The sequence below is a fragment of the Notamacropus eugenii genome, chromosome 1 (assembly GCF_028372415.1).
Source record: "Notamacropus eugenii isolate mMacEug1 chromosome 1, mMacEug1.pri_v2, whole genome shotgun sequence".
NCBI classification, from domain to species: Eukaryota; Metazoa; Chordata; class Mammalia; order Diprotodontia; family Macropodidae; genus Notamacropus; species Notamacropus eugenii.
This window is the reverse complement of record NC_092872.1, coordinates 23487960-23515044: the sequence shown is the minus strand read 5'-3', so window position 1 is coordinate 23515044 and position 27085 is coordinate 23487960. Positions and strand designations below refer to the sequence as shown.

At 36.9% G+C, this 27085-nt stretch overlaps 1 protein-coding gene across 15 annotated transcripts in view; it reads left to right on the top strand.

Annotated features, from left to right (window-relative positions):
* FKTN (fukutin) overlaps positions 1-27085 on the top strand; it is a 108094-nt gene that overhangs the window by 9857 nt on the left and 71152 nt on the right. For 4 of the 15 annotated variants that reach the window (XM_072655404.1, XM_072655386.1, XM_072655378.1 and 1 more), the window contains exons 2-5: positions 426-553; positions 1016-1202; positions 17640-17699; positions 24974-25177. In XM_072655404.1, the coding sequence (XP_072511505.1) occupies positions 1098-1202; positions 17640-17699; positions 24974-25177 (369 nt within the window). In that variant the 5' untranslated portion in view covers positions 426-553; positions 1016-1097. Of the gene's footprint in view, position 1; positions 554-1015; positions 1203-17639; positions 17700-18272; positions 18431-24973; positions 25178-27085 lie in introns of those variants that run through there. The other 11 variants (XM_072655419.1, XM_072655429.1, XM_072655411.1 and 8 more) reach the window with 5 other exon arrangements.

Below are 27085 nucleotides of genomic sequence, written 5' to 3'. Positions count from 1 at the left end.
TCAGTCTGAACTTCTGTTTTTCATGATTGTGAAGTGTGATAATACTTACACTCTCTGCCTTACAGGGTTGTGTGAGGAAAGTTGTTTTTGCTTTTAAATAAACCTGAAAGTGCTTTTGGAATTAAGCTTGGAGAAATTATTTGGGGGTTGTTGGGTAAGAGGAGGTTGGATAGAGCATATTAAGATGATGTTAGTCTGCTAAAATTTTTTCTGTTCACAGATATGTAAATAACAGCCACTTCACATCCTCAGTTTCTTCATTTGCTAATAATACATTTATATGTAGCACTTCATAATTTGCTAAGTACCCTAATGAGACTCTAGGCTAGGAATAGGGACTTGCCCTATGATTTCAGCGGTCTAGGGAATTCCTAGGTGGAGAAACTTCTACCAGGGCAGATCAATAACGTCTCTGCAACTTACAGTTTAAGAGCTGCTTTGAACCCTGAGAAGCCAAGCAACAGCGACAGGAATAGAATACCTGATGAGTAATTTATGACTGAAAATTTGTGCCTGGCCCCTTCTCTAGTCTGCAGTGCTTCCTCATCTCCAGGTACAGTTTTTTTCCTTAGCAGTATTTTGAGTTAGTGTGATAAGGGTAAAGTCAGGTGTCATAGGAGGCTAGGGTTAGGCATTATATCAGATAATGTTTATAGGTGAGGGCATACATCTGGAAGGGAGGTATCCCTTTTTCTTCTATTCCCTCCAATTCTTCCTTTTTCTTCCTCTCTATCATTTTTATTCTGCCTTCTACTCACATATTTAGGTAAGTCTTTTCTCTACTCTTCCCATCCATATAAATGAAACCAACTGAAATTCAGCAAAAAACCACAGGGAAAATATAAGCACATGTTGTCCTAGGCAAGGGCATATGTACTTGTAGGGAGGGAGAGGTGTCTGAGGGTAGTAGTAGTTCTGTCACATTTCAAAGACCCTTTCTTTATTGCCAGTTGCTACTTATTGGAGGTGAAAGATCTCATGTAAATGTTCTTTAGATATATTATTTTGTTCACAGAAAGCAAGACTGTCGACTAATAGAAAATGATGAAAAAGATTGAATTATTTTCGAATGACAGCCAAATGAACCCTGAAGACAAATGAGTAAAATCAATAAAAACGTGGTTTTGGCTCTTTTAACTCTGACAAGTTCAGTGTTTCTACTATTTCAGTTATACTACTACAAGCACTATTTATCTCCAAAGGTAACTTTTTTTTATTCTTCTTTTCTTTATTGGAGACAATCTAATTGTGTGATTTTGCAGCCTGAGAACAGCAAACCCATTGTCTTTGTAGTATTACAAAATTATCTGTAGCTTAAAAAAAATCTTTGTAAAGGCACTTTAAGTCAGTTTTTTAATTCTTAGTAGATTAATTCAGGTGTTGAGAGCTGCTATCTAGTAATAGGTACTGGTTTGGTTTTGCACTATCAGAACAAACGTGTTAATAAGTGTCTATGGAGTTAAATCTACTGAACTGTCCAGATGTTGACCCTGGGTTTAGATTTGAGATTCTTTTATAGAGATTTCTTTCACTTTAAGTAACCTCATTTAAGAAAATACTGAATTTACGTAATTGATGAGGTAGAGAGTGAATTTGTTTGCGTAACTTAATAAAAAGAATTTTCAGGTTGAAATGTTAGATACTAGATGGCATTGCATACTAGTGAAATGTGATACTGCAGTCTGCTTTTATTGGCTGTCCTAATTATTTTGTCAATAGAAGTTACTTTAGGGAAAACTTATAATTCAGAAGGATAATCATAAAAGTTGGAAAGGTACTTGGGAGTTCTGAGCAGCAGGTATAATCCTTCTGGCATACTTGATAGTTCAAAAAGCTTGCAGATATCTTAATTTATTCCTTGCTTAAGAATTTCAGTTCAGACTGTTGGGGATATTTTTTCCATTAGACTATATCTTGAATTTTGCTGTAGAAAAATAAAATTTACCTTACCACTAAGTTTTCTAAATATATCTGTCATACCATCTGCTTTGTTTAAAGGGGCCATAGCCATTGTAACTAAAAATATTTTTAATATGAAAGTGTTTTTTAATTGTAAATTTTTTTATGGACTTCAGTCTCAACAGACATGAATATTTAAGCATGTAAAGAATAACACAAAAACAACACTGTGAAATTTTAATATGTGCAGTTTGGGTTTTTAAAGTGTATATGAAGTTTAACATGATAGTAATAAAACTGCCCTTCTTGTTTATCCCCTTCTGAAATTCCTTTTCAGTATCTTTTTAATGTTTCCTTGATACTTTTTTCTTACTTTTCACATCATAGTTACCACCCACCACATATCTCCCTCCACCCAAAAGAAATTCCTTCCAAAATGTACAGTCAAGCAAAACAAATCCTTACATTGGCCATGTCTGGAAACATATGTCCCCTTCTGCCTCTCTGTATCAGCAACGACCCCGGCCTGCACAGGAGGGCCTGCTGTACAGGTTCTTAGATCTGCTTTTCTAAAAGGAAAGCAACTTTTGAGGGCTTAACAATCTACTTTAATCAAACACATACATCATTCACTGAGATCAGGGAAAAAAAATCAGCACCTTGAACTTCAGAGAAAATACAAACGGAAATTACCAACGGAAAGACCAACAGACGAGCTTCCAGTTGTCTAATCATATACAATACATATATCATTACCAGAGAGAGAAGCACCAACATCTGAGTTTCTGAAGGGGGGGGGTTGGGAGCGAGCCCTTCTCAGTGGCTACCCAGAGTCTGGTCTGATACATGAACCTTCTTCCAAAAAGCAGTGCCTCGTTAGAAATTAACAAAAGGTATCTGAGGCCTATTAATGGGCAGGGAAGATCTTTAACTCTTCTTCCCCCCCCATTAATCTTATGTTAACATTACCCTCTCTAGTTCATCATCTATCTACACAAAAAAGTGGGAACCATCCTGCATCTTCAGTCTTCTGAGCTATGAGTCATTTTATTGATCAGAATTCTAAAGTTTTTCAAGGTTATTTAAATTATTGTAGTCATATAAATTATTCTTTTTGTTCAGTTCATATCAGTCTTCCTAGGATTCAAATTTTTCTGAGTCTGCAGCATAATAATATTCTATTATATTCATATACCATATGCAGCGACCCTTTGGAATAACTCTTCTCATATTCACACTCATTGCTTGGACCCCTCAACAACTGTCCCATTTCCAAGGTTCTCTTTGGGTCTCTACTCTTAAAACTGTAGTTCAGGAGCATCCACTGATGTATTTACTTTTAGTAATCAGTCAAAGGCCATAATTCAAAGTAAAAGTGTTTACTAAAATTATATAGTAAGAATAGTACTGCAAAATATTTCATAAATCTGGGCTATATCTTTCTCATTAATGTCCACATGCTGCTTCCCCTGAGCACAGTACTTTTTCTGGGTATGTTTTTCTGAACTGCCAGGACTAATTCTATACACCTACTTTCTCTCTGGAGTGATGCTTCTTACCAGGACAGTTGATCCACTGTAAAACACCCTTGCTGAAGCAGGGACAGAAAAGTCCTTTTCTCTTAACTTTCTCCCCTTTGTTGCATTATGGGAAAGGTAGAAGAGATAGAGGAAAGAGTGATTCCCTCTGATAGCTTCTTCCACCAGAGCTGGCTCTTTTTGAGGCCTAGACATGATGGTTTTGACTGACTTTTAACATATAATTTATTTTCAGTTTTCAACATTCACTTCCACAAGAATTTGAATTCAAAATTTACTCCCCATCTCTCCTCACCCCCCCACCCCAGGACAGCATGCACCTCATCCACCCCTTCCTCCAGTCTGACCTCCCTTCTGTTTTCCTGTTGGACAAAATAGATTTCTATACCCCATTGCCTGTATATCTTATTTCCCAGTTGCATGCAAAAACAATTTTTAACAATCATTATTAAAGGTTTGAGTTCCATATTCTCTCCTTTCCTCCCTCCCCACCCACCCTCATTGAGAAAGCAAGCAATTCAATATAGGTCATACATGTGTAGCCATGCAGAATACTTCCATAATAGTTATGTTGTAAAAGACTAACCACATTTCTCTCTGTCCTCTCCTGCCTTCCATTTATTCCATTCTCTCTCTTGACCTGTCCTCCCACAGTAGTGTTTACTTCAGATTATCCCTTTCCCCAATTTGCTGTCCCTTCTGTTATCTTCCCTCTCCTATCCCCTTCCCCCTGCCTTCCTGCAGGGTAAAATAGATTTCCATATCCAGCTGAGTGTGTTATTCCCTCCTTAAGCCAAATCCCTTGAGTGTAAAGCTCACATATTCCCTTTCATCTCCCATCTCTTCCCCTCCATTGTAAAATCTCTTTTTTTGCCTCTTTTATGTGAAATGATTTGCTACATTCTACCTCTCTCTTTCTGTTACTCCTAGTACATTCCACTCAACAGTGAATTCTATTTTTTAGGTATTTTCCGTTCATATTCAGTTCACCCTGTGCCCTCTGTCTGTGTATGTATGTATACATACATATATACATACACACATGTACATATACATACCTACATGTATATATTCCCTCTACCCTAATACTGGAAAAAAAATGATCTCATGAGTTACAAATATCATCATCCCATGTAGGAATGTAAACAGTTCAACTTCAATAAGTCCCTTATGGCTTCTCTTTCCTGTTTATCTTTTCATGTTTCTCTTGATACTTATATTTCAGAGTCAAATTTGCTGTTCAACTCTGGTCTTTTCAACAAGAAAGCTTGGAAGTTCTCTATTTAGCTGAAATTCCATTTTTTTCCCCTCAAATATTATACTCAGTTTTGCTGGGTAGGTGATTCTTGGTTTTAATCCTATCTCCACTGATCTCTGGAATATCATATTCTAAGCCCTTCGATCCCTTAGGGTAGAAGCTGCTAGATCTTGTGTTATCCTGATTGTATTTCCACAATACTTGAGTTGTTTCTTTCTGGCTGCTTGTAATATTTTCTCCTTGACCTGGGAACCTTGGAATTTGGCTACAATATTCCTAGGAGTTTTCCTTTTGGGATATCTTTTAGAAGGTGATCGGTGAATTAAAGAACTATTTTCTTTGAGCTTTTGGACCTCCTTTTCCGTTTGGCCAATTCTGCTTTTTAAGGCATTCTTCTCATTGGCTTTTAGGCCTCTTTTGCCATTTTAGTTAGTCTATTTTTAAAGGTGTTATTTTCTTCAGCATTTTTTGGGATCTCCTTTAGCAAGCTGTTGACTTCATGATTTTCTTGCATCACTCTCATTTGTCTTTCTAATTTTTCCTCTACTTCTCTTACTTGATTTTCAGAATTCTTTTTAAGCTCATCCATGGTCTGAGACCACTACATATTTTTTTTGGAGACTTTGGTTGTAGGAGCCTTGACCTTGCTGTGTTCCTTTGGTTGTATGCTTTGGTCTCCTTCTTATTGTATGCTTTGCTCCTCCTCATCTGGAGGGATAGAATAAACATACCTTCTCACCAAGAAAGCAACCTTCTAGAGTCTTTTTTTTTTCCTCTTTTGGGACATTTTCCTAGCCAATTGCTTGACTTTTCAGTCCTTTGTCAAGTGAAGGGTATACTACCCCAGGTTTCAGAGGTTTTACGCAGCTGTTTTCTGAAATATCTCTAGGGACCTGTAAGTTTTCAGTTCCTTCAAAGTGGCATAGTCAAGGGAGAGGTGTTCACTCCTCTCCTGGCCTGCTCTCTGGTCTGTGAGCAACCAGTAGCACTCTTTTCTACCCTGTCACTGTGAGTAGGATTTCCCTCTCCACAACCACTGCCAACTCCACCATGCCAGTGCTCCTCCTCACCCCAGGACCAGCACTCAGGACTGAGACCCAGATCAGCCACCCGATTCCCCCAGGGTCTGTAGGCCAAGAGCTCTAGAAGTGGACATTGCTGCACCAGTGGCTGCTGTCACCCTGGGACTGGGGCTGGGGCCCAACTGCGCTCCCCTCTCACCAGGTGAAAGAGCTTTCTCACTGACCTTTGAAGCTGTCTTTGGTGTTTATGGGTTGAAAAATCTGGAAACTGTAGAAACTGCCTGTGATTCAGCCTGTTCCTGTGCTGTCTGTTCTGTGCAGCCTGTGCTGGGCTCTGCTATGAGCCCTGTGCGATAGATCCTTTCTGTCAGTGTTCCAGGCTGTCTTGGCTGCAAATCTGTTTCAGTGTGTCATTTTGTGGCTTCTGCTGCTCTAGAATTTTTTGAGTCATTTTTTACAGATATTTTAAGGACTTTGTGGGGAGAACTTGAGCAGATCCATGTGTCTGCTCTGCCATCTTGGCTCCACCTACCCAGGAAGCTGGTTTTTTAGAGGTTACCTTGGGGGTAGTTGGTTTTTTACCTAATGGCTGGCCATCCTGTAATTCCATTCAGTTTGAGAAAACTCACAACTCCTTTCATAAATTTTCATAGTTTTTATTTAAATTTTTCTCATTATGAATTTAACAGTTATCAACAAACACCTCAAGATTCAAAAGATATGAAAGAGGACTGATTACATAACAACCTTTGAACTTTTTTTCATAGCATATGAAAAAATTCTACCTCACTGAAATCCAATTCACACGCACATTAAGGTGTCACCCTGATGCCACTTGTCCTCTTCCAGAAACGAAGGATGAACAGTACAAAAATGTGAAGTTTAAGAAGGTGGTGACAGAATTGCTGTCTTCCATTTTTGGCTTCTGTTCTTTCCTTCTGTGCATTTGAAAAATCTTTTTTAAATTCCTCCCCCCAAATCCCTTCATTTGTCACTGCCTGCTTGCCCACCTTCCCCCAAGTAGAAGCCCTCCCTTGTGGAGTTTATATAGTTAAGCAAAACAACATTGGCCGTGCCTAAGAACTTCATTGTCTTATTCTGTCCCTCCGGTCCATTTTGTCTCTGCCAAGAGGTGGGAGGTAAGTTTCAGGATCAGACTGATGAGGTCCTTGTCTCTGTCTCTTCTTTGGTTAGATTTCTGAGCTTATTCAGAGTCATTTCCCATCACGTTGTTACTGTGGTCATCATGTAAACTATTCTTCTGGTTCTGCTCACTTTACTCTATTGGTTTGTATGAGTGTTCCCATCAGAATCCATCATATTCATAATTTCTTATTGCAAAATAACATTTAGTCATGTGTCACTTTTTCTTCAGACTTTGTCCAAGGGATGAGTATCTCGTTTGTTTCCATTCCTTTGTTACAAGAAAAAGGACTGCTATGAATGTCCTAACGCGTGAGTCCTTTTTCTCCTTGACCTTGGAATACTTGCCTTTTACCAGCTTATTGCCTGGTCCAGGAGTGATGACTGTGAGCTGTGATTCTGCACTGTCTTCCTGAGCAGTGAGACTGTCCAGCTCCTCATGATTCGGAGCATATTTCTATGGTTGTTGTTAATTTGCTTTTCTTCTTTTGAAAACGGGCACTTCATGTCCTCAGACCGCTGATCTGCCGAGTAGTAAATTCAGATTTAGATGAGGTTTCAGTTGTTTTCTTTATGTTATATATTATTTAGAGCCTGTAGTTTCTGCACAAATTTTTTAACCATTAACAGTAGGTAAAAGAAGTACTGAAAATCAGAGTTTTTGTATTATGGTAGAAAATGTTGAAAGCAAAAATAGTAAATTATACCAAACCAATATTGTATGTTTTATAGTCTAATTTTTACCAATATCTTAGCATCTTAAAGGATCATTTCTAGCATGTTAACATTGATATTTAAAAATATTGTAAAATATTTAAAAGTAGCCCAAGTAATAACCTGAGGTTACACCTGTGTTGATCAGGAAAAAAAAGTCCTTTATAGAGCACTTCTTTCAGATAATAGCCCCATTATTTCCTGTCTTTTTGTAAGTGGCAGATTTGCTATGACTTCTTTTTCAACTCTGTCTTTTTCTAGTTAAAATTCAAAAAGCCCCTTGATGTGCGGTGTTTTTCAATTTAGGCTTTGGGAAATCACAGTTACCAATATTTCCCCCATTCAGATGGAAGTGTAGAAGCTCGCTGCTTGAATTGTGTTTAATGGCAGATAATTATATGTGAAATGAAAAATAGTTCAGGAAATTGTTCCATAAGGAAAGGAATACATGATGATATCTTTGAGAGTTTAAAAACTTATTTCATATTATTTTCTGAATTGCACTTCTTTGTTGCTGTGACTCCTGATCAATTTAGAAGTTTAGAAGAATAAAATTTTCAGGTGACCCCAAAAGGCCTGGTATGTAGAAAGAGTGGCAGCATATTACCAGTATTAACTTGTACATGAAAAGTGCTAAAAAGGTGTCATCAGTAATATGAATGACCAGAAGAGGAGGGCTGATTACATAAAATGAGGAATGACACATGTTCATTTCCACCGTGCCAGCTACAGAGTATTTAAAAGAGTTCTAGCAAAGCAGTAGCGGGTTGAGTGGATTCTCTTTGGAGGATTTACTGAAAGATATGAGCAAGAGTTATTGGAAGGCTTGTGGGAAGAATATGAAAAGGTATAAATCACTTCCTATTTGTAATAGTAAGAGTCTGTCACTGTATCAGGAGTGCCTACATTTAGGAGAGCATTAATTCATTTAAAATATTAAAGTATTTTCTTGGAAAACAGTGAAAAGCGTTTGTTGATGGGAGTTATGGAGGGAGGGGGACACAATCTAAAAAATTAAGATTAGCTATTTTATTACTGTTATATTACTATTACAGTACGCAAAGTTACAAGTTAGTCAAGCTCTGTTCATCAGCTTATTTCATCCTTTGTAAAATAGGGATAATAACATCTACCTGACAAGGTGTACCTGACAGAATCAAATGAGGTAATTTATGTAAAGTGCTTTACAAATTTTAACGTCATATATATGTAAACTGTTATTAATTCATAATAGGTAATATATCTGGAAATGCTTTTTAAAACCCCTCTATAGTCCAGTGGCCTTCTGTGGTGACCTGTTTTAAAGTAATAATCAATTTTCCCTTCTTTTTCTCTCCTTCCCTAGACTTTCTTGATTTGTTTTGTTTTTGTATTAGTATTCAGGCCCAAGCCCCAGTTTTTGTTAAAATGTAAGCACTTTTTGAGTTAGGGATTTGTTTTTTTTTTTTTATCTTCCAAGCATTAATAAGTGCTTTTTTATTGATTTGTACCCTCACTGACCCTATAAACACTCAGTGGTTATCATTTGTATCTTTTGAATTGTTCAAATTTGCTTATCTTTCTTAAGTTTTTTTTTTTTTGGAGTGGGGGGAGCGGGGAGTCTACCACTTTGCATTTCATAGTCTGGTTTTTAAACCGAAATGTTTGGAAGTCAGGTTCTGTCAAGTGTGTAGGCATTGTCCTTGGGTGCGCTTTATTCTTTGCTTTACCCTACTTAGATCATTTTTGTTGTTACTGATGAGTAGCTGATCATAATTCTGACTGGATTTCCTTGTTAAGTGTTCGTTCTTTTCCCGGCTATTTGCACCAATATTCTTTCATTCATTCAGGTTCACAGCCTTGGTCTCATTCTTCACTCAGTAGCAAGGTGGGGAATATATGCCTTGTTTTCTTTATATTAAGTAAAGATCAAAGATCATCAGACTTTTCCAGCAAATTTCTTTTAACATCTAATCTTGTTTGCAGATTTCCCTTTGATTTTTGCTCCATAGGTTTCTTCTTTTCCCTTCCACTGCTAGTATTTCACACTATCTCCAGGAGTCTATTCTTTATTTTTGTATCTCCCACATGAAACTATAAATTGGTTTTCTATTTTTTTCCCTCTCATGGCTCATCATGGCTAATGCCTCCTTTTTCTATTGTGTTTACCCTCTTGCCTGGATCCCATAGACCTATAAGTAAACCCAGGGGATCCTCAAGAATCTCTTGACAATAGAGCAGTAGTACATAAATAACATGGAAATAAGAATAGAATGATCATTTTTCTTCCTGAGATTCAAAAGCTGTTTTTATGCAAGAATGTTCAGCATGTTTTTCTCATCCCATGATCTCCTTGACATGCTCAAGAAGTCCCTTTACCTCTCTGATCCTCATTTTCTTCATTTAAAGAATGAAGGGTTTAGTCTACCTCTTAAGGTACTGACTCTTAACCTTAGGTTCGTGCAACTGGAAAGGTTTTTTCCCTTTTCTTTTAAATATTTGTTTCTCTATAAATACATGTAAAAACCATTTTTAAAAATTGTTTTTTGTTGTTTTAAGTTCTAAATTCTAACCCTCCCTCCTACCCTCTCTCCTCCTTGGGATGGTAGACAATCTGATATAGGTTATGCATGTGTAATCATATAAAATATATTTCCTCTGAATCATTTTGTGCAAGAAAACTTGGAAAAGAAGGAAGGAAGAAAGGAGAAAAATAGTAAACTTTGGTCAGATGCCACCAGTTCCTTCTCTGGAAGTGAGTCCTTTGAGATTCTCTTGGATCATTCATTGCTGAGAACAGCTAAGTCATTCCCAGGTCATCAGACAGTATTTCTGTTATGTGTACGATGTTTTACTGGTTCTTCTCGCTTTACTCTGCATATATTCGTGTAAGTCTTTAGAGATATTTCTAAAATTACAACTTGTTAAGCCATTTCTCAGTTAATGGGCATCCCCTCAGTTTCCAATTCTTAGCCACCACAAAAAGAGCTGCTATAAATACCCTTTTACAAATAGGTCCCTTTCCTCCCCCCACCCCAGTAATCTCTTTGGGATAGAGACGTAGTAATAGTATTGCTGGATCAAAGGATATGCACCGTTTTATAGCTCTTTGGTCGTGGTTCCAGACTGCTCCCCAGAGTGGTTGGATCTGTTCACAACTTCACAAACAGTGTATTATTTTCGCAGTTTTCCCACATCCCCTCCAACTTTTATCATTTTCCTTTTCTGTCATATTAGCCAATCTGATAAGTGTGAAGGTGGTACCTCAGAATTGTTTTAATTTGCATTTCTCTAATCAATAGTGATTTAAAGCATTTTTATATGGCTATAGATAGCTTTAATTTCTTTGAAAACGGCCTGTTCATATCCTTTTACCATTTATCAATTGGGGAATGACTTTTATTCTTATAAAGTTAACTAAATATTTGGAAAATGAAGCTTTTATCAGAGATATTCATTGTAAAAAATTTTTCCCAGTTTTCTGCTTTCCTTCTAATTTTGGTTGCATTGGTTTATTTGTGCAAAGTCTTTTTAATTTAATATAATAAAAATTATCCATTTTATATTTCATAATGTTCTCTGTCCCTTGTTTGGTCCTAAATTTTTCTCTTATCCATAAATCTGACAGGTAAACTATTCCTTGCTCTCCTAATTTGCTCATGGTATCGCCTTTTATTTCTAAATTATGCACCCATTTTGACCTTATCTTTGTGTATGGTGTGAGAAGTCTAGTTTCTGCCATACTGTTTTCCAGTTTTCCCAGCAGTTTTTGTCAAATAGTGAGTCCCCAAAGTTGGATCTTTGGGTTTGCCAATCACCAAATTACTGTGGTCATTTATTACAATATATTGTGTACCAAATCTATTCCACTGGTCCACTGCTCTTTATTTCTTAGTGAGTACCGGATTGTTTTGATGATTACTGCTGTTTAATACAGTTAGAGATATGGTATGGTATTTTTTCATTGATTCCCTTGATATTTTTTATTCTTCCAGATGAATTTTGCTGCTATTTTTTTAGCTCTGTAAAATAATTTTTGGAAGCTTGATTGGTATGGCACTAAATAAAGTAGATTAATTTAGGTAGATTTGTCGTTTTTATTATATTGTCCTGGCCGCCCCATAAGCAATTAATATTTTTCAAATTTTTAGATCTGACTTTATTTATGTGAAAAGTGTTTTGTAATTATGTTCATGTAATTCCTGGGTTTGTCTTGACAAGTAGACTCCCAAGTATTTTTTATTGTCTACAGTTATTTTAAGTGGAATTTCTCTTTCTCTTGCTGCTGGACTTTGTTGGTAATATATAGAAATGTTGATAATTTCTATGGGTTAGTTTTATATCCTGCAACTTTGCTAAAGTAGTTTTTTAGTTGATTCTCTAGGATTTCCCAGGCATAGCATAATGACATCTCAAAGAGTGATAGTTTTGTTTCCCTCTTTTCCTATTCTGATTCCTTCAATTATTTTTTCTTCTCTTATTGCTATCATACAGTATTGAATAAAAGTGGTGATGATGGGCATCCTTGCTTTACCTCTGACCTTATTGGGAAGGTTTCTAGTGTAGTGTCATTACAGATGATGCTTATTGATGGTTTTAGATAGGTACTAGTAATTTTAAGGAAATCTCCATTTACTCTTACTGTTTTTTTAATAGGAATGGGTGTTGTATTTTTTGCATCTTTTGAGAGATTCTTTTTTTCAAAGAGGAATTGTACGTAGAGTGCCAGGCTAGTTTATATTTTTTGGTTTGCTTATTTAGTATTTTATGTTTTCCTAGTTACATGTAAAACCAATTTTTAATATTCATTTTTAAAACTTTGAGTTCCAAATTCTCTCCTTTCCTCCTTCCCAACCCCCCATCACATGTTTAGTCGTGCAAAACATTTCCATAATATAAATTAATTTTAAGTAGAGATAGTTAATTATTTTATTTATTTTTGCTTTTGAGATTAGAACAAGATCCTAAAATTTGCTGCATTGGAGAAAACAGGGAAAAGGCAATTCATTATAACTCAGTAAACACTTAGGTAACTAGCAAGCACTGTGTTAAGCAGTGGGGATACAGAGATAAAAACCCAGCATGGCCTCTGCTGTCAAAGACTTCAAAATTGAATTTGGGAGCAGTGCACGTCCTCAAATACACTGTAAGGTAGAATGCAAGAACGGAAATGGAGAGATCTGGACATGAACCTACAGGGAAATCTGAGTAATGTGAAAGCCTGTTAGTCCACAAGCATTTGCTGTGAGTCAGGCACTCTGGAATGCTGGGAATACAAAGAAAGACCAAAGTATGTCACCTGCTGTGATGGAGGAGACACGCGGAAATGATGATACACAGATAAGATGTATACAGTGTGAATGGGAGATAATTCCAGGGAGGAAGTGGTAGCAGTGTGGGGGAGGTACACTGAGGAACACTGGGAAAGGCCTCTTGCAGACGGTGGGATTTGAGCTGAGTCTTGAAGGAAGCCAGGAAGAGGAGGAGGTGTGGGAGGAAAGCTTTCTAGGTATGGAGGCCATTCATTGTAAATACTTGGAGTTAGGAGATGGACTGGAATGTTCAAGGAACAATAAATAGGCCATGTTACTGGATCATAGAGCTTGTGGAGGGGAGTGATATGTAAGAAGACTGGAAATGTAGAGAAAAAACAAATTTTGAAGAACTTTAATGATAATCATTAATCCTGAAAGTAATGGGGAGCTGCTGGAGTTTATTGGTTTTTGGGGGTGACATGTACAAATTTATGCCTTTAAAAAAATCACATTTAAAAAATATCATATCCAGCAAAGTTAGGCATAATCCTGAATGAAAAGAAATGAATAGTTAATGAATTGCCAGACTTTCATGATTTTGTTAAAATAAAAAAAAAAACAACTGAACTTAACAGAAGATTTGACGTATAAGATTCAAGAGAAATATAAGATACACATCAAAGACTAATTGCAAGAGACTCAGTAAGGACAGGCTTTATTTTTTATATGAGGAAATGTAAAATATATGTCTAAGATTGTTATTAATAATTGAGTAGTTCAGAATAAAGAATGGGGCAGACCTAAGTATGATAGGATTCCAAAAAGTAAAAACTGTTTAGGAAAAGGTAAAAAGGGTAATTATCTTATACAAATGAGATGCGAGAGGAAGAACTAATGCAGAGGAATTAGATGGGGAAGGAGGACTGCTAGTTCTGGAACCCTGCTCTCATTGGGAATGGGTTTAAGAGGGAACAATGCATATATATATACATAAAGGGTATAAAAGTCTTCTAAATTCAGAAAGAAATAAAAGGCTAAGAAAATAAGGAGGGGGAGAGGATAAGGAGGGATTTTTAGAGGGGAGGATAAGGAGGGAGTATAGAAGGGTGTTTAGGTGAACAGGAATGGGAGAATAAGGGAGGGATCCTTTTGGGGGGATTAGGTTAAGTAATGAGGCAAGGTAGTGGGTAGAAGTAAAGTAGAGGAGTCTGGAAGGATAGAAAATAAGAGCTACAAATATAAAATAAAGATCAGGAGTAGAATTTATTAGGGGAAAAATCAAGGGTAGTAATCATGATCTCAGACAAAATTAAAGCTAAGAATAGGGAAACTATGCTATATAAAAGCCATATTAATATTGTTTTAGACTATTTAAAATAACTAAGTGGAATAGGGGTGGAATATTGCTGTGGTGTGGGAAATAACGAGTTGGGGGACTTAGAAAAATACAGAAAGACTTGGACTTGTAAAGAAAGATTATCTTTTTCCTACTCTCAGAGAAACAGGACAATCAGTGTAGTACAGTCTTACATAGATGCATATGAATTATGTGTCTATATAGGAGTATGATGGTAGATATCTAAATATATGTGCATATGTAAATATACATGTATATATATATATATATATCTGTGTGTGTATATGTATGTATGTATCTGTTCTTAATTTTAGCCTTCTTGGAGGAGGGGGAGGAGGAAAGAGAAAAAAGAACAAAGTAAAATGTGTACAGCAAAGAACAAAAGAAAATGTACAAGGAAGCAAAGAAAAGATGGACAGCGCTGACCACAATGTGTGGTATTTATTAGAGAGGCTTTCTTGAAATGGAAAATTTGTTGTTGTATATTTTGAATCCTCTTATATTCTACTGTGCACATGGCAGTGCTTTTTTTCTTATTTTGTAGTTAAGTTTTAATATTTAAGTTTATAATGTTTCTTTTTCTTTTCTTACTGTGTATTCAAGTTTTAGTTTTCAAGTTTAAAATAAAAAAATATATTTTGAAAAAAATCACTTTGGCAGCTGAACTAGACTTGAGGCAGAGAGATCAATTAAAAGATTACTGCATTATGCCAGGCAAGAGGTGATGAACTGGTATGTTGACTGTGTGAACAGAAAGAAGGGGATGCATGTGAGTAATGCTGTGAAGTTAGGAAGGAGATTTGACAGGGAACTGGCTAGGTAAATGAGTTCAAGTAAGGGATGACATGGAGGTTGCAAGCCTGTGTGACTAGGAGGATGGTATTCTTAGCAGTAATAAGGAAGTATTGAAAAAGGGATGATTTATAGGGAAAGATAATGAGTGCTCTGTTTTGGGCATGTTAACTTTCAAGTGCCTGTGGAACCTTTAGTTTGAGCTGTCCAAAAGGCATTTGGTAGTCCTAGGCTGGAACTCTGGATTGAGGCTGGATATTTAGATCTGGGAATCATCTGCATAGAGAAGGTAATTAAATCCTTAGGGGTGGATGAAATCACCAAGTAAGATAGCATTGAGGGAAAGGGGAGAGGAAAGAAGGATGAATAAGCATTTATCTGGATCCTACTGGTGCCAGACCTTGTGCTGAATGTTCTGCAAATAATATCTCATGTGGTAAAATGCTTGACTTGTTTTGCTGGATTATATTTATTATAAGAGAGGGCTTCTTCCTGCTTGGGGATGAATTAATGGTAAAATATTAAAGCACAAAAAATACACCAAAAAAAAAGTTCAGAAGAATGCACAGTCAGCAATTTTGTTAAATCAGTTGTGCATTTATAAAAACTCACAGAAATTTGTGGTTTTGTATACAATCCTCTTTTAGTTTTCTGTGTATGCTTTTGTTTATTAATGACTAAGTTCATAATAAAGAAAAATTAAACTAGAAGTACAAGTTAAACTTCTCAAATGCACTTACATATATTTAACATATGCCAAATTATTTCAAAGGATTTATGGTTAGTTTTGGGCACCATCAGGTATGATTTGTTACCTCTGCAAGACTCAGCAAGCATGGTTTTGATGTTTGATCTTCTGATAAGGATGGGAGATTTTAGTAAAATAGGGAAGAAACATCATATCTTATGATTTTTCCTCCTATTTGGCAACTCTATCCTTGTCTCACTTAATTGGCTTTTAATTTTCTTCCCTAACATTGAAAATCTGTCATTGGCTCTCTTCTCTCTTTAGTCTCTCCTTTGGAGATGAAGAAAGCTTCATCTGTAAACTCATGATTAGACTGAGAGTCATGAAGTTGACTCCTAAATTTGTAGCTCTAGCCTTGGCTTTTCTTTGAGTTCCAGGTCCACATCTATAGCTGCCTACAAGATCTTTACCTCTGGATGTCCTGCCAGCATCTTAAACCCAACATGTCTAGAACCAGTCTTATTTAATTACACTACAATTCTTCCATCTTCTCAGTTTCTGTCTCGTAGTCTCCCATGTTAAAGATGTGACACTTCCCTCTCTTTCACTTCTCATACCCATTGAGATACCAGGCCTTTCTAGTTCTGCCTTTCACGTTTGTCTTCTCTGTTCTTATTTCCGTCACCTTAGTTCAGTCTTTTCATTATCACCTGCCTTTACTGTTGTATTAGTTTGCTAACAAGTCTTCCTACAAAGTACTTCTTGGCCATGCCATTTGTCTGTTAAGAATTTTCAGTGGCCTTGGATTGCTTTCCAAGTAAAATTTAGATTTCTTGGCCTGCCCTGTCGTTCCTTCCACAATCTTTTACCAGTCCACCATTCCAGCCTTATCTTTTATGACTTCTTTTCATGTAAGGGAAGAAGGCATGAAGGGACAGCTAAGTGGTGCAGTGAAAAGAACAGTAGACCTGGAGTCAGGAAGTCTAGTCAGTCATTTTTCAGTTCCGAACACCTCTTCGTGACCCCATTTGACATTTTCTTGGTAAAGATCTGGGAGCGGTTTGCCATTTCCTTCTCAGATATTGTCTAGTAGTGTGACCCAGGAGAAGTCGCTTAACTTGTCTGCCTCAGTTTCCTCATTTATAAAATTTGCATAATAGCACTTACTTTCCAAGATTGTTGAGATCAAATGAGGTATTTTTAAAGCTTTTCACAAACTTTAGAGCGCCGTGTAAGTATTAGCTGTTCCCTTCCACTCCTCCCTCGACTCATGTTCTTTGTTTTTGTTTGGAATGTCCTCCCTCTTCATTTTTGCCTGTTGAATTCGTACCCTTTCTTTGAAACCCAGCTTATATGTTACCTCTGCCTCCAGACCTTTCCAGATGGCCATAGTTGGTAACAATCTTCACCTTCAGAAATCATATAACACTTTTGTTTTTCAACTCTTTTCATAGAACATTGTATATTATCTGTATTTGTGCCTTATTTACTTAGTAATCAGCAAGCTTGATGAAAGCAGGGACCATATCTTATTTTAACTTTGTCTTTTCCTCATGCTTAACACAATCAACACTTAACACATGTTTAGTGAATGGGAGAATAAATAAGTCAGTCTCCATAATACAGACATAGACCATAATATAGAAGTATCAGCATAGGAACATTCTACTAATTTGCCCGTCATTGGTAAATATAAGCTTGTTCAGGGACTTTAGTCCTTTACACTCTACTATTCAGTCATACTTTGAGTTAAAGTTTTTATTTTATATCATTATTCTTTGTTTTCTGACTGAAAGCTCATAGAGGGCTCACACAGTGTTTTTGTAACTACAGTGTCTTGCATAGGACCTTTTCTATGTGGGCATTTGCTGAAAAATTTTTATACTAATGAATCAGTTTGTCAGATTTGGATTTTCCCCTTATAACTGCCCTAAAGGAAAAGTTACTTAACAAGCTATGAACTTGCTAAATTTTTCAAAATATTTTTATCTTAGAATGGAGCTGGTTTATCAGGAGTCAAAGGAAGTAAAGTTGGACACAGTAATGCACAATGGGTAAGTATAACATGCATCTAATATCTTAACGAGCATTGTCAGGAACAATGAATATTAATAATAAATAAGGAAAATATTGATAAGAAGTAATAAATGGACATAGACCAATTTGTCTGAACTCTGAAAATATTACTGTTTGCAGGAAAACCAGCAGGTGTCATGGAGCTTATTTCAGGCTCCATGTCCAAATTTGGAATGTGTTCTTACCTAGCTTTTTGTAAGTGAATTTAGTGATGCCAGGATTGCCATTTCTGAATGCATTTATCCTAGTAGTGTGCATCAGTGATAGACAAGGCATTTCAGTGTTAATGACATAATTCAATCTTTGACTCCTCTGCTGCCAGGGAAGAAGAAGACTTTTAGAGTAGAACTGGGCTTTTGGTCACCAAGCAGTCATCAGATACTGATAAATTCTAGGTCACTGCTGACACCAGCTAGAACCAAAGTGCTGTTTATCCAGGCATTCGATGACCAAACTCCTCACTATCCATGTGTGTGCACGCATGTGTGTGCGTGTATGTATGTACTTTTAGTTATCTAATTTAGTAATTTTTTTAAACATAACTTTTCTAGGAATTTTTTGGGAAAAGAGGAACACGATATACTGGATATTTAATAATCTAATGTCAGCTCCATAGAGCTGCATGATTAAATAGAATACTAGACATGTAATGTGCTCTCTCTCCCCTTGAAGCAAAATGGAAGAAACCAAAATTTGTTCATTCTTTGTGGTAAGTTGGATGCTCGTCAATGATGTGACAGGAAATAATAGGTTCTCTACCTCTCTAAACCATAGCACTTGAGTGCTACCAAATAATTTGTCAAAATTATAAAAATGTGGATATGTATTTCGTAATATAAGATTTTTAAGTTCTTGAAGCCCACGTGAATATACTGAAGTAGTGTGTTTTAAAAAGTTTTAGTAGCGGCCACGTTGCTGTGAGAGGACTTGGCTGACTTTACAGAAAGGGTCTATGATTGGCAGCCTTCAAAAAGAGTTTTAATAAAAACAATAAAAATGGACAAGTTCATTGATCTTCTTAGAAGTCGAGCGTGTGTGTCTCTTTAACGGCAAGGTAAATTAATCTGTCGTTTAGGGAAATTCATTTGACTCTCTCCACCCAGAATAGGGTAAAGATATTTCTACTTTGAAGATAGAGAAAATTGTGAGATAGGTAAACTTTGTCTTGGTTAACCCTCAGCCCATTTGGGTCTTCGGCGAGCCCTTTCCTTGTTCCTCTTTTACCTCCAGGATCCCAGCCCCAGTCGCCCCAGGCTCTTATGCTACTTTATAGTTCTTCTAACCTCCGCTCTTTGTCTCTCTGGGGCTTGAAGTTCCTTCTGAAGCAGAAAACAAAATTGGAACTGTGACGTTCATGCATATTTCTGTGCCTGGACTCTTATTAGAATTGTTTCCCTGTGAAGCATTTGGAGAAACCATCTCCTTAACTGCCCTTCGTGAAGTCCTAGATTCCCAAAATAGGATGATTGTTATGTTAAAAAAAAAAATTTTTTTTTTGCTTAGAAAAAAACAAAGGTACAAAAGATTCCACAGAAGATGAAGTTCAAGTTTATCTATATCCTCATAAGTGAATAATCTAAATTTTTTAAAGGTATTTTAGCTCAGGGGTAATTTTAATTCAATTAAAATCAGAAAACATTTAAGTTCTACTTTGTACATAGAACTGAGCTAGAAGCAGAGAATTCAGAGGTGAAAAAAAAAATTAAGATACAATCCACAGTCCCTCATCCCTCTCATCAGTATTACCAACCATTAATATGGCAGTTGAGCTACTCCCCTCCTCTTCCTTCCCCTGCCTCCTAATCCCCAACTAGCCCTGCTTCTAGGCTGATTCTTATAGCCATAGTCCATGCAACGAAACCTTAGAAATGCAGCTGGCCAGATTCCTCAGCAGCCACAGTTACTTGGGCCTAGAAAGAAAGTTTTTGCCACCAGTTTTTTACTACCAAAAAGTTTAACATCAGAAGCCAATATGGTTTTTATTGATGGAAATTACATTTTAAAGGATACATTGCTATCTTCTTTGCTATTGCGCCACCTAAGAACTTATGTAGCCTTTCCAGACCTCCTATATATGTTGTCTTTTCCATTAGAATGGAAGCTCCTTGAGAGCAGAGACTGTCTTTCTCTTCTGTGTTGTATCCCCAGTGCTTGGCACAGTGCTTTTTACGTAGTAAGAGTTCACTAAATGCTCCATTCATTCATTCTAGCTGTAGGGCTTAGGGACAGCTTCATGAGGATGAACCTTGAAAAAAGAAGAATTTCGGGGAAATATGTGTGGGGGGAGTGTCCTGCATAAGGGGAAACAGGTACAAATGTCTGGAGGCTAGAGGGGCAGGATGAGTTTGGAAATTGATGGATCTATTTATTCTAGTATGTAGATTATATCCAGGGAAGGAATGGTATGGGATAAGGCTGGAGAGTCAAGCTTGTGCCTTGGATGTCTGGTAAACAGTGGGGAGAGAACGAAAAGGTTCTGAACAGTGGAGTTATGCAGGCATCCCACGAATATTACTGCTCCAACTCTGAGAACGGTGAGCAGGAGAGTATTCTGGAGCCAGGGAGACCACTTAAGAACAACCATAATAGTTCAATTAAGTGAATATTTATTAAGTGCCATTATATGCCAGGCAGTAGTCCAGGCAAGAGGTAACATGGGATTTGAATTAGGATGGGACGGTAGAGGAAAGGAGAGGATTTATGCAAGAGATGAAGGTAGAATTGATAGGATTTGGCAATCGATTGGATTGAGAGAAGAGGAAAGCATGACTCCAGGGTTTTGCTCTTCTGGTGAATAGGAAAATAAATGATGGTTCATGTCGTCAAGAGAAATGTTGGCAGGTTTGCAAGAAAATAATGAGTTCACTTTTAAACATGTTGAGCTTGAGATATTGGGAGAACATCCAGTGTATAAACCAGGACTTTAGAAATCTAGGACTGGGGTAGAACTGTGAAGTGAGAAGAAGGCTACCTTGGTAGCCAGAGAATATGGGCTCAAATTCTAGTTCTGCCTGTGTGACCTAGGAAAAGAAACTGTGCTTTCTGGGCCTTGGTTTCCTCATCTATAAAATGATGGGGCTAGACTAGGTAATATCTAAGCTATCTTTTAATTCAAATTTAATGTAGAAGTCACCAAAATACAGTGCACGCAAAGTCTTAGTTATTTAGTTATTGAAGTTTTTAGTTACTTAGTAAAGCTTCAAATGCACTAAAACTTTTTGGGACACCCTGGAATCATGATGGTTATAGTTGAAGGCCATGGGAGTGAATGAGGTCATCGTAAAGAAAAGGGTAGAGAAAGGAGAGAAGTTCTAGGACAGAACCTTAGATACCACCCACACCTAAGGACTAGGAGGAGGAGAAGGATCCAATAAAAAGGAATGGGAAAGATTGATCTGAGATTTTGGAGGTTGACCAAAAAAGAACTGTATTTACTGATTTGGGTGCAGGGAGAGTATCCAGGTTGAAGGGGTGGATGAATAGCAGTTTGTGCTACAGTAAAGTCAAAGACTTTGAAAACACAGAAGACTTTTTTTCGATGATTTGTTTTTTCACTCTGTTAGACTCAGTTTCTTCCTTGGCTACATTTGTCCGATGATCCTGGATCCAAATAAACGAAAATAACCTCTTTTGTCACAATGGCAGCCCTTCCCCTTCTTCTCTCCTCTCTACCCTTCACTTCTGTCAGAATAGGGGAATGAGATGTCCTGGTCACCTGTCAGACTCTTCTAAGGTGTGGTAACTTGTTAACGCATCACGCCTCAGGAGCTCCAAGTGTAGACAGTGATGCTGTAGAACTCTTACTGAGAATCTTGGCCTTGCTTCTAGTGAAGAACATAAGAATTCTGTCATTGATGCTGAGTCAGTTTAAGGGTTAGCACTTGGCAGCTACAAGAAATAATTTTTTTCAATAAATTTTTATTCATTTCATTAAATATTAACCAATGTAAAAAATTTTTTACATTTTTAAAAAATGTGAGTTTTGCATTCTCCTTGAGAGACAAGAATGCTACTCCTTGAGAAGGCAAGCAGAGATTATATATGTAAAGTAATACAAAATATTTCCATGAAAGCCATATTGCAAGAGAAAAAAATGCTTCAATCGTCACTCAAACTGTATTAGCTCTCTCTGAATGTGGTTAGCATTTCTAACGTCATGGGTCTTTTGGAATTGTCTTGGATCGTTGACTTGATGAGAGGAACTGAGTCTTACACAGTTGATTGTTACTACAATATTACGGTTAATGTGTGCAGTGTTCTCCTGGCTCTGCTCACTTCACTCTGCATACGTTCATATACATCTTTCCAGGTTTAAGAAATCAGTTTTACTTATTTCTTTGGAAAGCTGAATGAAGCCCATCCCTTCCCTGAGTCACTGAAGTCCTTTGGCACTAAGAATTTGGAGAATCTTCAGGAATTTGGAAGGAGGCTAGTTACCAGGTTCAACCAGGGAAACAAACAAGATATAATAGACTTGTCTCAGTAAGGACAAGGTTATCTTGGAGTAAGGGGTGTTACAGACACTAAGTCAGTAGCCCATAGGATATACAAAGGAAGATCATGGCATTCACAGGTAACCCATGAATAGGAAGCAGGGTATAGGGAGAGGGTTTTAGAGGGTCATGAATAACTCAAGCAAGGGCCAGAGGAGCGGGAAAATACAGAACAGCTCCTGGAGATGGCATGGTGTACTCATAGTTTATCTCAACTTTTTTTTTGCCTTGGTTAAATTGAACATTTATGTTATATATACACTGATATGTCCTTGTTGTCTCCCCCATTAGGATATCACCTTACTGTGAATAGAGATTGTTTGATTCTCTATGCTTTTAGCACGTAGTAGAAATTAATCAATACTTCTGTGTGGAACTCTGTTTTCCCCAGCCCCAGACTCTTGTTTCCCACCCTTTGATTTCATTTTTCAAGATATTGAGAGTTATAGAATAGGGGAGAAAGAAGATGCATAGATTAAGCTTTGCAAGAAAGGAAATGAAAAAAATGTGTGCATACATATACATATATGTATGTGTGTGTGTATGTATATATTACATATATATACATATTACAGTATATCCATATTTAGGACTTAGATATACACACACTGATCTTATGTAGATGGTTCAACATAAATATCCATCCTCAACCCCATTTCATCTGATCACAACTCTTCCTCTTGTCTGCAAAGATAGCATGAAAGATTTTGTCACATGCTTTGCTAAAATCTAACGCAGTACATCCAGATCATTCTCTTGATCTGTCAGTCCAGAAACAACATCAACAAAGTAGAAGCAATTATTCTGGCATGACCTGTTCTTGATGAAGCCTTTTGGGCTCTTTACCTTCCCCCTCCACCTTTTTTTTAGAGGTTCACTAACTGTCTGTTCAGTTTATACATTCTCGAAGTTTGCCAGGAATCCAAATTAAACTTATTGGTCTGCACATTTCTCTTCTCCGTCCCTTCTCTCTCTGTCTCTATATATTTTGGGAAAAAAAAGATTTTTGAAAATAATGAACTGCATGAACTACAACTAGGAAAATCACCTTTAAACTAAAATTGGGTTGTAATGGAGAGATTTGACTGTGAATTAAAGAAGATAAAAATAAAAAGACCTATGAAAATATATTGTCAACCCCTTGACTACCAGAAGAATCTGGATGAAACTTTCCTAATAGATTCCAAAACTGACACAGAAACATGATGTGCTAGTGATGGTGAATTTCAGCTATCCATACAGTTGCTTTAAGGTTCATTTTGCTCAAAGTGGAAAGCTCAATAAATGTTTTAGCGTTTGGTTAACAATTCACTTCTAGGATATCAAGTGCAGAAGGAGAAGAGTGTTACTGTATATCAAATTCTAAACAGTGTGGAAAAACAGGATTGTAATGTAAAGTTGCAGAGAACCTTGGGGGAAAGTGACCATGTTATGCTTTTTAAAAATTAATTTAAAATTTTCAGTTAGCAAGCATTTATTTTCTTTCTTTTCCATGTCTCTCACTAGAAAATAAAAGTAAAACCATTGTAAAAAATATGCATTGTCAAGCAAAGCAAATTCTTCTATTCACCATGTCCAAAAATCTGTGTTATTCTGCATCAACTCCATTAGGTTCAGCCTTCTTCATCACTGGTCCTCTGCAGTTGTGTTTCATCATTTCATGTGACCGTATTAACTTAGAATTAAAAATAACAATGAAAGGGAATTCTGGACATAGGCAGACATAGCAACGTATAAAATGTTCAGGAGGGATATCCCTCTTGATCCCTCTGAGGCAACAAACGGTGGGAAATGGAGTGGATGTTAAAAACCAAAGATTTAAAAGAAAGATAGGTTTTTCTAGCCAGAGACTCTAAAAAAAGAGGAAAAGGGATTTTAAAGACTTTTTAAAAAATTCTGACTCTACAATCACAAATTATTTCAATGAGGGACAAAGGAAGAGGCAGCTAAGGAGCCCAGTGTGACGAACTCCACAAGAGCTTGTATAGGAAATGAAAAGACATTCAACTAAAATTGAGTATCAGACAATGGCCCAATCCTGTAAGATTGTGTGTGAGGAAGACTAAAGCCCAGAATGAACTGAGGCTTTCTGATTTCCTCTCTTGAGATGTGTTCTAACAAAAGGTAGATTATGGATTCCTGCATTTGCTAGGACAGGGAGCTTCTAAGTTTTATTCCAAATTCAAAGTTTTATGATTTTTAAATTTTCCTATAGAAGCTCAGACGATTTAACAGACATAAATCCTTAAGCATTTCTAAAATACAAGTAAATGTGCATCTCATTGAAATATGCCATGTAGCTTTAATAAATCCTTACTTGGATTGTCTTCATCTTTGCTCTATTAGGTAAGGACATATACCTTCTAATGCTGTCCTTTCTTTTTCCAGTAGAGGGCTCTGTTGTCCTTGTAAAAGAGTACTTAGAAAAACGCTTAAAAGGTTAAAATAAATGTAGACTGGTCTGGTCGGAGACAACATCTTGGTCACAATCTTTTGCACAAAAAATATAGATAGTAGTGAAAACTTTTGGCATATTATGGGGTACAAAATCTTTTAATAGAAGGGTACAGATAATTAAATTGCCAGTTTTGAGAAGGCATTCATCCCAGATCATTTTAAGTTGAAAGACCTGGTCTGCCTTTGCTTTTTTCTTCTCTTGGGAAGAAATATTCTTTAAGTGAGAGATTAATGTGTCTTATAACCAAATGAAGTGAAAATGTGAAATTAAAACTGATTTTTTTTTTTGTTTCTCTAAACAGCGTGCAGTTAAGAAATTTCTTAGGCTGGCATCAAACCAAGATATGCCAGTGTTTCTTATTGATCCTTTGGTTCTGGAAATGATTAATAAAAATTTTGAACAGGTTAAAAACTCTTCTTATGGCAGTGTCTCAGAATGCAAGTATTTATGTGTGAAAAGAGACTTCACTACATTTGCACTACAGGATCATCTGTTGAAAAATGAGGTAAGGTGGTTTACTTTTAGATAGGTAGCTGTGTATGTTTTTTGCGTCTTTCATAAAAGTAGGCTTTGTTAGGTCAGCTAGCATATATTAAGCACCTATTATCTGTCGGGTACTGGGGTAAATGCTGGGGATACAAAGAAAACTCTTTGACGAGTTCATAGTCTTGATGGGAGAAACAACATGGAAACAATTATGTATAAACAAGATAGATGCAGGATAAATTGGAAATCATCAAAAGAGGGAAGGCATTAGCATTAAGGTAAAGGAGTAGTCTGAAAATGGCTCTGGAGAACAAAGAATAAATGAACTTACACTCCTGGCCCCATCAGTTGAAAGAAGAGGGAAAAGGAGTGACTTCCATTGGAGAAAGTTGCAAGGGATGTAGAATACTCAGAGGAAGCTGTGTTTCAGTTAAGGCAAGATAGCGGAAAGAGTGTTGGTTGAGTGTAGTGTTTGTTGTTTGAGTGAATGTTCTCAACATTTGTTGGGAAGGTAGTGGAGGGTTTTAGAACAGACTAGGAGAGCTAGTCTGGTTGAGCTGGCCCAGTGCAGTTGCCAGCTGATCAAAATGAAATGAGGATTTAGAAGGCTTTGCTGACAGCATGCCCCTGCAGCTAAAGTAAGGGGAGTAGGTAACTGGTAGACTGGAAAAACTAGTGTAATGAAAAGTAGATTTGGAAGGGTGTGTTTTCAGTTGCCAGAACTTAAAGGGAACAGTAAGTGGACTAAACATAATTTAATAATAAGATAGTCACATTTATACAATACTAAAACAGTTCACTTAGAATGTTAGATGTGAGACATCAAGTAAGTTTGACACCTTCTAGATGTGACCAAAAGTTGCATTCATTCTCCAAAGTCTAAGTGAGTACAAATCAGAACTAGAACACTTCTGAGATGACAAGAGAACCAAATCTATGCCAAAATTGTGCTTGTTTTCTGTTCTCTGGATAGTTGTAACAGTATTCAAGTACTGTTCTTTATACTTACTCATTTTGTAATAATCAGAGTTTGATGAGAGTTTCAAACAAATCAATCAGTAACGTTTATTACGTGTCTGCTGTGTATTAGGCACTGTGCTTAGCACTGACGGTACAAAAAAAAGTATGATAGTCTCTACTGTCCAGGAGCTCATAGTCTGATGGGGGAGACGACAGGCAAACAGCCATGTAGCATAAAGCTATATGTAAACAGCCAACAGTGGGAGAACACTAGAATTAAGTGGAATGGGAAAAGAAGACAGCTGTGGAAAAGGCATATGGTTTTGTAGTATGCCTTATTTAAGATGTTATTTGAGATAAGAAGGAAAAAGAAAAATTCCATAGTAGGTAGTTTTTATAGGAATGTAGTTAAGAGTTGAAATAAATAGAAAATTTAGAGGTAGTATTTTTCCAATATTACAAGGCAGGATTTACAATTAGCACCAAGAGCTTTTGGGACGAAAACAGTATATGGGATACAAGGGTGAAGCCAAAACATTTAGATCAGCATAAGATAATTCAACTTTAAAGAGCAATTATTAAACACCATCATTTTCAAGGCACTTTGCAAGGTACTGGAGATACAAAGACAAACATGAAACACTTCTTGCTCCCAAAGAATCTACATTCTCTGTTTTGTAGAAGTGGTGTCAAGAGAAGCTGAGTGGTGCAGTGAGAAGAGCAAGAGTCCTGACCTTGCATCTTGTCTCTGCTACTTACCAGCTGGGTCACTTCAAGCAAGTCACTGAACCTCTCTGATTTCCAGCTTTTCATCTGTAAACAACAGATGACATAATACCAGTGAACAGCCAAACTCACAGGACTGTCGTGAGATAAGCTTTAAAAGCAGTGTAGAAGCCCACATTGCCATCACTGTCAGTCATACTGACACCTGCTTTTGTAGGCTAGTTATGTTCTTATCCACCTG